The sequence below is a fragment of the Zootoca vivipara genome, chromosome 14 (genome assembly GCF_965207765.1).
Source record: "Zootoca vivipara chromosome 14, rZooViv2.hap1.1, whole genome shotgun sequence".
NCBI classification, from domain to species: Eukaryota; Metazoa; Chordata; class Lepidosauria; order Squamata; family Lacertidae; genus Zootoca; species Zootoca vivipara.
In genome coordinates this window covers 33,451,684-33,467,889 of record NC_142597.1, presented here as the reverse complement: position 1 = coordinate 33,467,889, position 16,206 = coordinate 33,451,684, and the positions used below count along the sequence as shown (strand labels likewise).

The 16,206-nt window shown below is 41.7% G+C and overlaps 1 protein-coding gene across 4 annotated transcripts in view; it reads left to right on the top strand.

The window, feature by feature from the left end:
- RABEP1 (rabaptin, RAB GTPase binding effector protein 1) overlaps positions 1-16,206 on the top strand; it is a 49,051-nt gene that overhangs the window by 7,135 nt on the left and 25,710 nt on the right. For 2 of the 4 annotated variants that reach the window (XM_035138816.3, XM_035138815.3), the window contains exons 2-3: positions 13,255-13,380; positions 15,165-15,368. In XM_035138816.3, the coding sequence (XP_034994707.3) occupies positions 13,255-13,380; positions 15,165-15,368 (330 nt within the window). The remainder of the gene's footprint in view (positions 1-13,254; positions 13,381-15,164; positions 15,369-16,206) is intronic. The other 2 variants (XM_088657753.1, XM_088657751.1) reach the window with 1 other exon arrangement.

The following is a 16,206-nucleotide window of genomic DNA, read 5'->3' as shown; positions in this document are numbered from 1 at the left end:
GCCCTGCTTGGGAGGGGGGAAACAATGTATTCCATATTATTATGAGCTGGTGATTCTGAGACCCATCCTCACAAGTTCTGTAGTTATCTCTTCCTGCTGTTGCTGCTGTCCAGTTATTTGTAATGTGACTGGGTGTTTTAAGAGAGAGAAAAATCAGATCTTCCACCCCCTCAACCTCAATCCTTTGCTTGCTCTCCAGAGTCTCTCCCATGCACTGAGAAGCTTGGGCAGCTAGCCATTAGAGGTAACTGTCATTAGTACTGTGCTGTGTTTTTATAGCAGTGGCTGCTCTGTCTCCCTCCCCTAGAGTTAGAGTGTAGGGTTCTAGCCTAGGAGAGAGAAAGACAGCAGGAACTTGTGCTCTTGCTTGCTCTCCACCCCTCCCTGCCTTTGCCAGTGAGAAACAGTTGTCAGCACTCTGTGCTACATATCCTGAGCCCTTTTTCTGATCAGGAGTTCTAGGGAACTTGTGCATACTATCTCCTCTCTGCCTTTCATTCTTCCACTGGAGGTTGCCCAGAGGTAATCATTACTACAGATGATCTTATATTCCTCTAAATAGAGAAATGTTTCTGATGGATGCTTTTGCTGTGCTCTTTGTGCAATTGCCTATACATTTTGTGCAGTTGCTTATATATCATGGTGATAGTGGGGATAAAGTGGAGTTAAAGAAAACCATGTATAGAGTGTGTTCCTGTTTTTGCTAGGAAATAATGGACAAAGATCAGAGTCTTAATGATGGATTCACAGGATTTCCGGCCAAAGGTTTTCTATGTACTGGGAAAAGTGAAATAAGGAAGCCTGTCCCTCTCTAGTTGAGTGCAATTTTCCACCATGCCTCCATAGATGATTGCTGTATGTGAGCAGTTTAATTAGTACTAAGCAATTGTATGGTGTATGTGTGTAACAGTGATATAAATCAGTGTTAGAAACTGAGATATGAAAGCTAAATGGCACCTTAAATCCAGGTTATGGGCACAACAATGAAATGTCTAGGCGTGCTTTTTTATAACAAGAATACAAAGCTGAAAATGAATGAACTGCAGCTCTCTGCAGTTTTAATCTGAAATCTTAGGCATAGTACTGCGCTCAGAGCACAGAAACTGCTTGTGGTAATGAAATTCCCTGTCGCAAAATGCGCCTAGAACAATGGGAGTTTTGAACAATGATATAGATAGTATGACTTCAGTCCAAAGAAGAGAGCAGGATGATTCTTGCATACATCAGGACTTTTCAGCAGCTCTACTGAGTCGCCCTGGAAGCTATCAAAGCAACTTCAGGAATGTCAAAAGCAGCTCCTGATGTGATGCATGGTGTCAAATGTATGCTCATTTGTCCCTGGGCTTACTGGATTTGGGCTGACATTTTGGATGAGGCAGCATGGAAGGCTTAGCAGCTGCAAAATAATTTGATGGGCCATGAAACTCATTTGGGAAGACACTTGAACAAGTCATTTTCCTGTTACCATAACCTACCTTTCAGAGCTGGTGTGAAAATAAAATGCTACTCTGATGTTTGGATGTTAAATGTGGTCTGCACATTTAAATAATAATATGGTAAACATTCAAATGGAAATAAACTGTACTATATCCAACTCTAATTGGAGCAGACCCACTGAAGTTGATAAACCTAAGTTAGTCATGTCCATTAATTAAAATGGGTCTCCTCTGAGTAGGACTGACATTGGATGCAACTCCTCGCAGCCATGGAAAGTCCAGATCTTCACATAAGACAGCACATGATAAAGACTGAGATAAATACTGTACTGTTGAATCTTTGGTTTAGCAGACTTGCTTCTCCCCTCTTCCTCTGTTGATGATGACTTTGCAGCTGGGGTATGCATTTTTTGTCCTCAAGTGACAATTTCCCCACAATGAGAAACATTGTGTATTTTTTCACTCCTGTAGTTTTAGTCTGTAGCCTCTTGCTTTTCATGATATGGTGCTTTAAGGGTACAGTAGTTTGCTGGTATCAGCCAGTTATTTTGGGCAGTGGACAAGCTCTATTCAGCCTTGCAGTGGCAAATAGACAATTGGGGTTTGGGCTGTAACTTGAAAGGTTTGTCTTCTTGATAAACTTCTTTCAGACAAATGGGTGGGAGGGAGGTGGGGCTGTTCATATTAATCCTTAGATTCCAGTAACCTATGGAAACATGTTTATCTCTAAGAAAGTGCATCTTTTTCCAAAGCTATCAGGTGTTCAAGGACAATGACAACAGCATTCTTTCTCTTAGGAATTAATGAAGTTAGAGCTGATGCTCATAGGGTTCCAAACTGAAAGGAAAAGCTATTGATTTTAAAGTGCAAGGTTCTGATCTGTTGATTTCTATTCTGTGCCAGGGAAATATAAAATTCATGTGTGGAATGAATTGTTTCAATTACAGTAAGTAGTTCTGTATGGTGTAATTTCAAAAAAATCACCACTAAGTTTTTAATTTATTTGACAAAGTCAGGAAGGAAACACAGAGAGATCAGGAACAGTTTGCCTGTAGGGATAGGAAGGAAATGCAGAAAACTGAAGATCCAGCTAAAATCTTTGTTTCTTTAGGATCCTCTGCAAATCTGTGAATTTGAACATTGACTGTATAGAATTTAAAGTTTTCAGTTCATAACCAGAAGCAGATTGGTAAACACAAAAACTGAAACATCCTTCCTTCTCCTACTGAGTGGTTTAGCATGTGGTTATAAGTTGGAAATACCACATTGAAAGTTCTTAGGCCTCTTTTTTCTTGCTCTTGAACACTTTTTACGTGAAAGTCATTTGTAAGGAACCTTTACAAATGACTGGATCCATTTGAGCAAGTATCAAGTTATTCCTTTGGATAAAAAGCATTGAATAACCAGATTTTTGATCCCTTGGATAAGAAGCTTGCCCCTTTCTCCTGCAACTATTTTTACTTGTTTTTTATCATATTATTGCACTGCGAAATATAAAGTTGTCTTATGAAAGCCCCTATGCAGGTGAGTTAGCTGTTTGTAATATGTTTAAGAAAATTGTGATAACTGTTGTCCCGTGGCTGTTACTTTAAAAGAACGCCAGTACTGTACAGTGGTACCTCGGGTTACAGACACTTCAGGTTACAGACGCGGTTACAGACGCTTCAGGTTACAGACTCTGCTAACCCAGAAATAGTACCTTGGGTTAAGAACTTTGCTTCAGGATGATAACAGAAATCGCATAGCGGCAGAGCAGCGGCAGCAGGAGGCCCCAATAGCTAAAGTGGTACCTCAGGTTAAGAACAGTTTCAGGTTAAGAACGGACCTCCAGAACGAATTAAGTTCTTAACCTGAGGTACTGTACCCTATAGATGTATTTTTCTTCAGGAGAACCCATAAATATACTTTGTAAGGCAGTATGACCCTTGTTTTTTGCTTATCTATTATTAGTTTGCCTAATGATCCAGGACAGCATAATACAGTTTGTACTGGCACACATGAAGCAAAGCATTCTTGTACTTAAACAAAAATACAAAGATTCTCTACATTGATGTAAGAGTTGGCTAGAAAGCAGTTTGTGGCCTTCTTGGTCTCTGCTCATTATATTATTGTTAGTATAACCTCATTTTCAACTTTATTACTCCCACTGTGATTTAAAAGAGGAACAAAGACAGTTATGCTGTTGAAATAACAAGACATCATATTCAACTATCTTCATATCTTGCAAGCTGCTGCATTATAGCTTGTCATAGTTTGTAACCTCTGGTCACTGGGCGAGTTGACTGTCCTAGATCTCTTGCAAAATACCAGGTAGCTACTAGTGATCAGGAAGGGATGTGAGTTGCGCTGTGGGTTAAACCACAGAGCCTAGGGCTTGCTGATCAGAAGGTCGGCAGTTTGAATCCCCACGACGGGGTGAGCTCCCATTGCTCGGTCCCAGCTCCTGCCAACCTAGCAGTTGAAAAGCACGTCAAAATGCAAGTAGATAAATTGGTACCGCTACAGCGGGAAGGTAAACGGTGTTTCCGTGTGCTGCTCTTGATTTTTTCCCAGCTCACCCCGCCCCTCGTGCCTCTCAAAACGTCTTTTGAGGTCTGGGGTACCCTCTGGAACAGTATGGGAAATGACATAGAGAGCTGCGATTGGGAACAAGACTCCTAACTCTAGTGATGGTTATGTAGCTTGGTTTGCTGCCTATAGGAAGGACAAAGCAGTTTAGTAATTTATCCAAAGGGAACCTCATGACAGGTATGTAAGCTGTTTCTGATTTTAAGGTTAGTACTTCCACACACACCCATGTTGTTTCCCCTGAATATTTTGTTTGACCTTAACTGGATTGTTACTGATGCATGGACAACCCTCTGCCCACCTATTTGCTTATAGACTAACCCAGTACAGTGGAACCTCGTGTTATGTACCGTCCTCCTTGCGAACGCTTCGAGTTATGAGCTCCATTAACTCAGAAGTAGATGATGATGATGATAATAATAATAATAATAAATATTTCCCCAGCCACTCTGGGCGGCTTCCAACAAAGATTTAAAATACATTAATGCCACACATTAATGCCACACATTTAAATGCCACACATTAAAAACTTCCCTGACTTCAGATGTCTTCTAAATGTCAGGTAATTAGTCAGGAGGGCGTTCCACAGGGTGGGTGCTACTACTGAGAAGGCCCTCTGCCTGGTTCCCTGTAGCCTTGCTTCTCGCAGTGAGGGAACCCCAGTTGCAAACTTTGCCCAGGGATGCGAGCGGAAGTTGTGCACTGGCAGCGCGGCAGCAGCGGGAGGCGCTTAGTGAAAGCGTGCCTCATGTTATGAGCGGTTTCAGCTTAAGAATGGACCTCCGGAATGAATTAAGTTCATAACCGGAGGTACCACTGTATAATATATAGGTTGTGGAATTGTTTGGCATTCATGGAGCTGCTACAAAGTAAATGGGTTGGTTGCTGAAGTTCTGATCTTTCTAAGCATGGATGCTACCAGCTCCCTCACAGTCATTTAATACTACATCAGTAACTGTCTTCCTCTCGTCCCTCTGTAGGATCCTTGTGTTCTTAGGAATAGCTGTGCATGTATCATATATGGGCCTTTGCTATTGCTGTTGTCTTGGAATGAGTGATCAGCCCCTGTGTGTGTTTTCTCCCTGCTTGGTATATGATTATGCAGTTGCATTGGCCTGGTATTATAGAAGAATACAGAATCAAGGGGGGCAAAGGGGTCTGCTGTGGGAGCAGGAATGACACAGAAGCGCATGTACATTGCTGGAAGGCAAAGCAATGCAAAGCAAATTATCTGGTAGCAATTCACATATAAAACACACAAAGCATTATCCAGTTAATTTGGCCTTGCTCTGAATATTCATGTTTTTTCTCTGAGTTAAATCAGGCGAACTCAAATTGTTTCACCTCTAAACTGAATGTTCATACAGAGATTAATATGATTTCATTCCAAATCTTTAGTTAATCTAGATCATTATCCTTGTTAATACAAGCCCTGAGGGACTTTCTTTTACCCATTAACTGTTTTGACAGAGACGACTCAAGTTACTGTATGACATGAAAATCCATTCTAACCTATTTTTTTTATTGCCTCCTACACTATGAAAACCACCCAAGACTGTTACACAATTTTGAGCTATGGTAGCAAAGGGAGATTGACAAGAAAAGCAATATAGATTCATCATCCCTTTGAATGATTATGTGTACATAAATCCTCATAACTGAGAACCAAAAGGGTGATGGGAGCAGAAGTGTCCAACTGTGATACCATAGCCCATTTGAAATCTGAATTGTGGGTGAGAATATATTCTTCTAGGCCTTTTTGGGAGGCAAGTCTAATTTTTATTAAGAAGAAAACTAAACGAAACAGAATCTTCCTGCTGTTAGTAAATGTTCTCACTTAATTCGTGGGCCAGTTTACATAGGTAGCTGAGATGGGCAAGTAGTTTATAGTACAGTACAAACTTCGGAGATGGTTAAGGGCTTCCCATGCCTTCATGCTGCTAGGGAATCTTGACAGAGGAGAGCCTTTCTCTCACATGTCAGACACTTGCTTCCTTTCATCCTGAGGCTTTAAAGGGATGAATAAATTTTATTTTTTGAGTAAACATGCTTTCTGCTGCAAATGCTGAGAGTTTTCCAGAAGCAAATGCTGGCAGTTACTGGGCAAAATTGTCTATGAGATGGAAAGCAAATAATCTATTCTGTCTATTTCAGTCATAAATAATTTGAGGCAGAAGCACAATACAGGGTTCATGTAGGTAAATGAATGATGTAATTGAGGGGGTTGGGATTATCATAGTGGTCCTATTGCATGATCCCAGAGAGATACAGAATGGTATCTTATGGATCGTACTGACTATGATGATTTGATAGCTCTAGGGCAGGGGTGTCAAACTCAAATTCATCGGGGGCCGCATCAGCAGTTTGGTCACCCTCAAAGGGCCGGTTGTATCTGTAGGACTATGTGTCCACTCTTTATTATCATAAATTATTGTCACTGCATTCAATTATTACTGTTTTTGTAATAATGTAAGTAATAACTAGCTCTGAAAGCAGAAACATAGTCAGAATAATGGCAAGTAGATATTCAAATGTACAATTATTGTACAATTTATTGAAAAATGATTTTTGGTAACTGCACTGGGTGGTGGAGGCTTTCTAGGGTTTCATGCAGGACCTTTGCAGAGCTACTAGTACCTGGAGATGCTGGGGTCCTTCTGCATGCAGGACAGATGTTCTGCCAGTGAGCCACCACCCTTCACCAAAGGGACTGGCTGAGGTTGACTCACTGAAGCTGCTCTCCTGGTTCCAGGGTTTAAGGGCTAGAAGTATAAAGCAGCATCCTATGTTTCTGAGGAGAGGGAGAGGGAGAGGGAGAGGGAGGGGGAGGGGAGGAAGGAAGGAAGGAAGGAAGGAAGGAAGAAAAGAGGGAGTGGGAGGGAGAGAGGAAGGAAGGAAGGAAAGAGGGGAGAGAAAGAAGAGTAGGAAATAAGGAAGAGAATAAAGAAGGAAAGAAAAAGAAAGAGGGAGAGAAGACAGAAAGGGAGAAAGAAGGAAGGAAGTAGAGGGAAAGAAAGAATAAGAATGAGGGAGAGGAAGAAAGTTGGGAAGGAAGGAAGGAAGGAAGAAAGAAAGAAAAGAGGGAGCAGGAGGGAGAGAGGAAGGAAAGAGGTGAGAGAAAGAAGAGTAGGAAAGAAGGAATAAAGAAGGAAAGAAAAAGAAAGAGGGAGAGAAGACAGAGATAAGGAAGGAAGGAAGGAGAGGGAAAGAAAGAATAAGAACGAGAGAGAGGAAGAAAGAAAGGGAAGGGGGGGTCGCCGCCTTGATTCAGCGCCAGAAAAGAGCGCAAAGGGACCCAGGGCAAAAAGCATTTCCCCGGCCCCAGCTGTTTGTGGCGCTTTGTTGGCGTGGCGCTTCAGCAGCAAGGTCCCACTGCTGGGTCCCGCTGGCTGGGGCGCTCGGCGGGCCACATGACGAGGTCTGGCGGGCCGGATTTGGCCCCCGGGCCTTGTGTTTGACACCCGTGCTCTAGGGCCTAGCATACTTCAGTAAGGCTCAGCTGGGCAAAGGCAAGACTTGTTTATCAGCTTTGGCATAAAATGGCCTGTAGATCAATACTTCTGGAATGTTATATCTTTGCTTCCTGATTTCAAAGTCACCCTTGACCTCTAATCTCCTTGATAGGGTGACCTCTAATCTCCTTGATTTTATGTGTGAAAGATGTGCATGAAGATTGCCAACAAAAATTCATTGGTTACCTTGCAGTTGCCTGGAGGCCATCTGTGTGGTGTGCTGCAATACATCTATCATCCTTTAAATGTGGCACAAAACTCATTGTTTTGTAGCCAGCACAGCTACTCTTCTGGACTATTGTTTCAATAGATGGCTTTCACAGTCTTCATTCAGAATGTTTGGTCCAGCTACACTTAAGTTGTTCTGAACTTGTGATAGCTTGTTTTGTTCTTGCTGCATTCAGGAAAAATGTCTGTATTGTGAATTTGGAATCAGACTGTGCTCAAAAATAATTTTATCAGCTGTGCCTAAATTCTGGAGCAGCCTTCATGTACTTTGCAAAACTAGAAACTTTAGCATAGTTGCCATTGAAATCTGGCCAGTTTTAAATATATTGGGTATAGCTGACATTATCTATCTATAACATCTGTTTCCCTGTTCTTTGCATATGTGAAAGACTTTTATTTTCCCTCCTCCAAGTAAGTTCACAAGCAGAGCATTCCAAATCAGGCAAAGGAGTAAAACCCCAGGACCATGAAATCCAGAGCTGTTCTGGGCTCGTGTCAACAGGATGGAAGGTGGAGAGGAAACAGTGTTTCTCCTACTATTACTTTTCATGCCTTTTTAAAGGTGTGGTTTTCCTTGTCCTCAGTCTTGGCCAGAACAAGTGTTCCTACTTCAGGGCCAGAGTATAGCATCTCTCATCTAACCTGATATGCTCTCAGAAAATCTTCTTTATGTTCTCTGTGTAGTGTCCACAGCTGCAAGGAGGAGCTTCAAGTAGGATGCTGTTCCAAGGCCATAGGATTCTGCCCTAACAAAAGTTAGGCAGTCAGGCAATTACTTCCTCATTCCTTCCATCCTCGAAAGAAGTGGTAGTTGAGATTTGGATTCCAGGCAGGAGTGAGTGTGACAAGAAAGCATGAGTGGAGAGCTCATGAAACTGAAAGAATGGAAATTCATGAATTCATGAAGCCCCTAACTCCCAAGATGGAGTTGACCTAAAGACTCTTTAAATCTGAATTTTATTTTGTTTTTCTAATTAGGCACAAATGCTGAGTGTGCTTAAACTGGAGCTGTGTCTAGCACTGAAGTGCCTGAACTAAATCTAGCTTTCGAATAAGCATTTTCTCAGTCTCTTCTTTCACCTACACTTTCTTAATTGCTAAATTAATTGAAAAGCATCACTCAGAACTTGTGGGAGGAATGAAGTCTGTTGTTACTTCTCATAGTACAGTTCAGAAAGTGTTTCAACATACTTCATTATGCTTAACCAATTTACAAGAAGACTGCTACTTAAAAAGAGCTCTTCTCTAGGTTAGGTTAGAGTATGAGGATTTTGGTTTGGGATGTGAGCCAGTTCCCTTATTTGGTGTTTATCCTGGTGCTGGCACACATCTTTAAGATGTAGCATAGTAAAAATTGGTTCTTGTGCTACCCAACTGGCTAGTTGAGGGCCAGGGGAATAATAAAGGAAGTTGTTGTTGTGTGTGGTGTGTGTTTCCTAGCCAAAAGCTAGACCAGAGATGGGGAACCTATAGCCCTCCAGATGTCAGTTCAGATTGACCAATGATTGGATGATAGGAGTTGCCATCCGGCCACATCAGGTGGGTCACAGGTTCCCCATCCTGGGTTTGAGCAACTGTTTGGCTCCTGAATAGCTGTGAACAGAGTGAGCTGAACTGCACTTCCTTTTATACTCTCTCTCTCTTTTCCAGCCTCTTTGCAGCTTGTCTCCTTCCTGAGGTCAATATCTCCTCCAGATTCCATGTTAAGAGGGCTCAAGTAGAATTTAAGACTTTGGGTGGTAAGACATGCTCGAGTCTATGCAAAGAGAGAGAGGTAGTTAGGAATTCTTGAATTAGAACAGGCCAGCTGCATCAGCCCTCCTGTCCCTCAAGTGTCACCTGGGAGCTGCTGTTCCATCTGACTGCCTCAGTGGGAGAGGTTGGAATCAGGGCTCATTCTACCATCTTGGCCAAAAGCCCAGCTCCATCAGGTACCTGCTACCACTGAACTACGCAAGCTGGTCATTACAAGAACAACCATTTACGAACGAGTGCCTGAGTTTGATTTCTTTTCCTCGTTCCTTCCTTTCCCTCTTGTCTTGTGTGTTGTATTTTTTTAGACTATAAACCTGTGGTCAGGGACTGTCTTGTTTTAATTAATTGTATGTAAGCCACTCTGGGAGCCTTCTTGGCTGAAGAGCAGGGTACAAATGCTCCCAGTAATAAGAAGTCTGCTTCAGAGAAACTGGTATGACAAGCTTTTTTTTGGACATAAAAACAAAGCAAAATGAAAGAGATACTGTGAATCATAGGAAATAAGTTTTGGGCCCCATAGCAACCTCATTCCAGTGCTTAGAAAGCATCTTGTTCTGTGTCTCCTGTTTCAGTCAGATGGTATTGCATTAGTGCCCTTGGCCTACCAAGCTTTGTTTACTATATACATAGCCACTGTAATTACATATGGAAGATTGTAATACATTGTGGAATTGTGAGAGTACAACTGCACAAATATTAAGATGGAAAACTAGATAAATAGTGACACCAATTTTGTTTCATATTTCAAATGGTTCAGAGAGGTTTGGGACAGTCCTCTATTTCAATATGCATGTCTGATACTACCGTATTTTGGCAGAACAGTTACTTAGCTTTGGGATGTTTTTTCCTAAGTCACTTTGGCTCGAGTTCTCATGTTCCCCAGCCTCGTCTAGTTTAACCCTGGTATTTCTGAGTGGCCCTAAGTAAGTCTCTTAATCTCAGCTCCTTTATACCTTGGGAATTGCAGGGGACCAGGATGTCGATAGAAGGAGTGTGGTGATAATGGTGTTTTTGTTTCTCAATGAATTGAATGAAAACCCAGAGATAGCTGCTTGGAATATAAGATAGTGCATGGCATGATAGGGCCTAAATGGGCAGTCCTGTGATAGCTAATCTGCCTGTATCTCTGTCCCAATTACCTATGAAAATTGCCTACCTGGCAAGGTTGTCTCTGGCCCCCAGCCCCCACAGAGTATTTGATGCCCAGAAGCAGGTACCCAAGGGAATCAGGCCCTCAGGTAAAAAAAGGTTGCCCGGTCTAATTTAAAACATATCAAAAGATAATTTGAGAGCATGACGCTTACTAATACGTAAGTCAATTAATATTATCCTTTAGTAGCCTAAAAGTGGATGGTGTTAGTACCTAGCAATCCATGTACACCAACTTTTATACCAGACCTAAAAGACCCAGAAACCCCCTCACAGTTCTGACAGGTACTTACATATGAAGGCATCTAGAACAGGGGGTAGAGCAAAGCAGCCTTCTCCTGATAGCAGCCACCTTCTCTGTGGTTGATAAAGGCACCATAGAGGAGATACAGTTGAGTGAATAGAATAGGTGTGGAGGTGCTTCTCTTCATAAAGATAGCATGCATGATTACTGTATGAACTCATTTCTGAATCACCCCAATTATATATTAAATGGGTATTTAATACTTCAATGTGCTTTAAGTGCATTTGTTAATTGAAAGTTTTACTGCAGGGTTTAGCAGGAGCTAAGGTGGTGCTCAGAATAGAAACAGGATACAAGCTGGTTAATTTTTTGTGGTTAATCTACTTGCCTAGTGTGACTTAGAACTTTTAATATTGGTTGGAGATGTATTATTGTGAGGTGGAGGAGGGGTAGGCTATACCCGGTATCCTAATTCCTAAATGCAATGGGAATTAGGATACCTCTACCAAGGTATCCTAATTCCTCGATCCAACAAGAATTCAATTGCTGGAATAGCCAGGCATGTTTTATTGGTAATGACCTAAGCATGGTTCTTTAAGGTAAACAAAAGAAGTGGCTCTGTGCCGGAGGGTAAGTGGGTGGACCCTCCTCACTCAAATTTCTGGTAGTTAGAAAGACAAGGCTATAGTTAAGATGTGCGAGCTAGAAGCAGGCTAACTGGGCAGCTGAGAGGCAAAGCCATGCCTAATTTATGGTGGAATCAAAGGCTGTGGCCATGGGAGAAGCAAGGCCCTCTTGGGGTGTTAATAGAGTGACCTTAAGTTGAACAGCGGGTAAGAAATTGTAGTAGTAAGTAGTAGTAGTAGCAGCAGTAGTAGTATTAATAATAATTCTGTTAACTTTTGTTAACACTTGAAAACGTGCTGCTGCAGTTGTGGCAATATGTCCAGCTATGGTCATGTTCACTTTTGTTCACAGTTGGTGAACTAAGTTGGACCATTAGCCCAGTACTGTCTCTTATTGTGCTAGCAAATCAAATAAAATAAAATCTTTATTTTTACAGTCTTTAACCAGCATTAAAGAAGCAAAATAAGAAACAAATAGAACACTTTATTCAGATATGTATACTGTAGTAGGAGAGAATAAAATGGGCTTCAATGTTTTACAAAGTAATAGTAGCCATGTCACAAACTCCACAGTGGAAAATTACAGAAGTCAGTTCCTGGTAGGTTTTGCTTGCTGCAGCACAGTGCTTTGCCACACTGAGAGTGATTGACAAATTTTGATCTGAGAGGTGCAAAAGGATGTAAAATGCACCTAATCATCCTGACATACCATATGGTAGCAGTTTTCCAGTGTCTCAGGCAGTAGTTTTCCCTATCCCTTTTTAAAATGAAGTTATTGTGGATTGAACCCAGGACCTTCTGCAATGCATGTACTGTACCACTGAGCTATGGCTCCTCCCTAACGTAAGTGAAGAAGCAAATGCAGCTTTTGTGTACAGGATTAGCACCCTGCATAATTTGTCCTTTGTGTGCTTCAAAGTGAAGGCTTTGCAGTGGGTTAGGTATATTGATTTGGCACAACATGATAACTATAAAAAGGACAGGACATCCCTCCCTCCCTCCCACCTATTATTTATATGCCACCCATCTGACTGTGTTGCCCCAGCCACTCTGGGCAACTTTTAACAAATCAAAACACAGTATAACATCAAACATTAAAAAACTTCGCTGTACAGGGCTGCCTTGAGGTATCTTTCAAAAGTCAAATAATTGCTAAAAGTCAGGGAGACAGATAGGATTCATACTAACCTGTGCTGGTTCCTTCCAGCCCAGGGGAAGACATGAGGGCTAGAGTTGGTGGTGTAGTCCATAAGAGCATCTGTTGCTTTAAAAAACCCAAAGGACAGCCCTACTGTTAGGTAGTGTGAGGCAGCTGCCGCAGGCACCAGGTATTGGGGATGCAGAGAATGGTAGTCAGAAGTTTGACGAAGTGTGTTCTGTGGCCTGCTATACTCCTCCAAAACTTACCTGTCTCCTTCTGACATACTGGAGGATGCTGTTCATGTCCTACTGGTGAAACCAAGGTTCATTTGCCAACCCAGAGACTATTGAATGGAAGGGCACATCTCATCTTTTGCCTCAGGCAGTGAAATGTCTTATGCTAGCCTTGCAAACTAGTTAGTATCTAAAAGCATTAAACTAGCCAAGGGCAAAGCTGTCAATCTGGACAAACTCTTTATGCTTTTTGCCATGTTCGTTTCTGAAGAATAATTTGCCTTAGTGAGTAAGTGATGAAATGCAGCTCGTTTGATTGTCAAGGTCATGTGCCTTTTTCCCCCCCATTGGCCCATTTTTAGCTCTCCTTCAACGAGTAGCAGAACTGGAAAAAGTCAATGCTGAATTTCTACGCACGAAGCAGCACCGTGAGCAGGAATTTAATCAAAAGAGGGCAAAATTTAAAGAGCTGTATCTGGCTAAAGAAGGTAATACTTAAATTTACTGAATGTAGAAATTGTAGTCATTCATGTGGTCTTTAGAGTAAGTGAACAAGTAAGCTATTTTAATTTGGTGGTGTTTTATCACATTGGGGTTTCAACTACATGCGTTGTTGTCTTGCAGAATGTCACAACCGTGCACTCCAAAATGAGTCACTACCAGAATAGAGATGGCACAGAACATCACACCTTAAAATAGGGATATATAGTGCTTGCATTCGTTGCTTCTGTCTCTTGATGTGGGTAAAACCACCGGACACCTGTGGATTAGGTTGATGTATCTAGTTACATGTCTAGCTATATTTAGCTCAGCTTCTTTGTGCACGTTTAGAGAACACCTCAGGAAGCATCAACTGATTGGAAATGTTGGTGTCATCCTGAAACCTCCATGGGGAGCTGATGATCCCATTTGTTTGGATAGAAGTGCCATGACTACTAAGGAAATGTATTCATTGTTTTTGTGTTGACTGTAGTATCACAGACTTCAAGATTGGAGACAAAGAATGTCCTTGTTGGTAGTGAAAAGAGAGCTGGTAACTAAAAGATCTGAGACCAGACTCAAACTTTGGTGGCTTTATGAGTAAAATACACCCTGGGCATATTGGTAGAAGTTTGGCAAGCTCCTGGTCACAGTACACAGACAGGTCTGACTCATGCCCCTATCAAATTAGATATACTACTTAAATTTCCATGGTTCCTAAATATGTGCCCTTAGAAATTCCAAAGGAGCCTGAACCACTACATTAATGATAAGCATTGATATGTCTAGAACTCCTTCCTTGTATATTACTTTGGACTTCACTTTACAGATGGAAAGCTTGGGAAAGCTTTTACACCAGGGATGGGGAACATCCCTCCCAGCCAACATGTTGAAATCTCTCAGGGAAAGTGGGGGGCATGTTCCCAAAGTGGGCCGGACCAACCCTTGCACCCCATTCACACTCCCTTCCCTTCCCGAGAGAACTTGCTGCAAAATAGTACAAGTGAGGGGCATGGCCTAAGAGGAAGGTGTGTGACAGGGGTGGGCAGACTTGTTGTATCTACTTCATTTTGTACTAGAACCCTAACCAAAGCCACCAAACAAAAATATATCATTAGATTTAAAGAGCAGGATATTATGAGCATATTCCGAGACTAGGCATTTATTTCTGTACAGGAATCAGTACCAGTACCAGAACTGAATGAGTTCATATTCCTTTCATACCAAAGTCTGTTCCTAGTTAGCGTGCTCCATTTCATCCATCTAATTTACGTGGGAAAATATCAATTTCTTGCTATTGTTAAAACAATTGTGCTTCAGAATCTCCCCGCTTTGCCCAATCTATTGCATATCACCCAATAATCTAAGAGTAGCCTTCTGCCCAAGGGACAGATTAAGAGGCCTGGTGAGTCAGATTAGGCCCATGAACTGGAGGCTTCCCATGCCAGCTTTATATCACCAATCCTAAAGGGAGAAAGGGAACTTGTATGGCAGTGATATAATGGAGAAGTTCTTGTACTGGGAAGTTCTGTTTCGTAGTCAAAGGAATGATTATTTTTGTGAAATATAGCTGAGCATTAGGTAAATTTTACCACTCCTAGTATGGTAGAGGCATAAGTGAGATGCCAGTGATCCTCTTGGTTAGATGAAGCAGTAAACTAAGTACAGAGTTTACAGGCTCATTTATGGCTAAAATGAGGAACAGCAGGAGTTCTGTCCCCTTGGCTTCACTTTGAACCTCTGCATTAATGTACAGTATTGTGCTTTTAAGTGGAACTACTTTTTATTTCAGAGGATCTGAAGAGGCAAAATGCAGTACTTCAGGCAGCTCAGGATGATCTGGAGCAACTGCGAGCGCAGCTTACGGAAGCCCAGGCTGAAATGGAGAATATTAAAGCCATTGCGACAGTATCTGAAAATACAAAGCAGGAAGCTATTGATGAAGTGAAGAGGCAATGGCAGGAAGAGGTTGCTTCTCTGCAGGCTATCATGAAAGGTGGGACTGACGGAAATGGGTGAATTGCTATCAAAAAAGTTTCATATTCAGTGATATTCCTTGCCCCCAAACCACTGCTTTAGTAGCACTGAAACCACATGCTTGAGATATCTCTTGTAGAAACGAGAGTGTATTGTTTGAAGTTGGAAGGTTCACGTTGACATTTGAGGTCATTCTTCAGTATGTTTTCTGTCTTTCTTTACTTTTTGAACCCCCGAAACTAATTTTTCATTTAATTATACTGTACTTAGAAAATTATTATCATGTTTTTCTTAAAGTTTACTTCAAATGCTAATGTAGGTAAATAATAAAAATATATAAAAAGACTCATAATCACAAGCAAGTTAGAAATGGCAGAAAAGTGATAGCCATGTGTATTTAACAAAACTATGAAACAATCAGCAGAGGCAGAAGGGAAAAAATACAGCAGAAGTTAAAAGAAATCAACATTTGCCTCCCGAATTCCTGAACGGTCACCTCCATCTTTATAGACCAGCCCTGGATTTAAGATTGGCAGGGAAGGCCAGTTTTAAATTTGATTTCCACTGCCCTCGGAGGTTTCGGGAATGATGACACACATGAGAGGGTCTTCTCAGTGGGGGTCCCTACAGTTCCGGGGCAGGTCAAGCCTGGAACATTTTTGAATAGCGAGTGAGAAATGTGCTAAATATATAACAGTGTGACCTCTGAACCCTACTTTTTTGCTTGGGAAGTATGTTCCTAAGGTGGAGAGATTCCATGGCTCTCTGGTAGAGCATTGCTCTTTATGCAGGTTCAGTTTCTGGCTTCTCTGGGACTGGGGTAGGCCATCCTCTTCTTGAGGCTTTGGAGGACTACT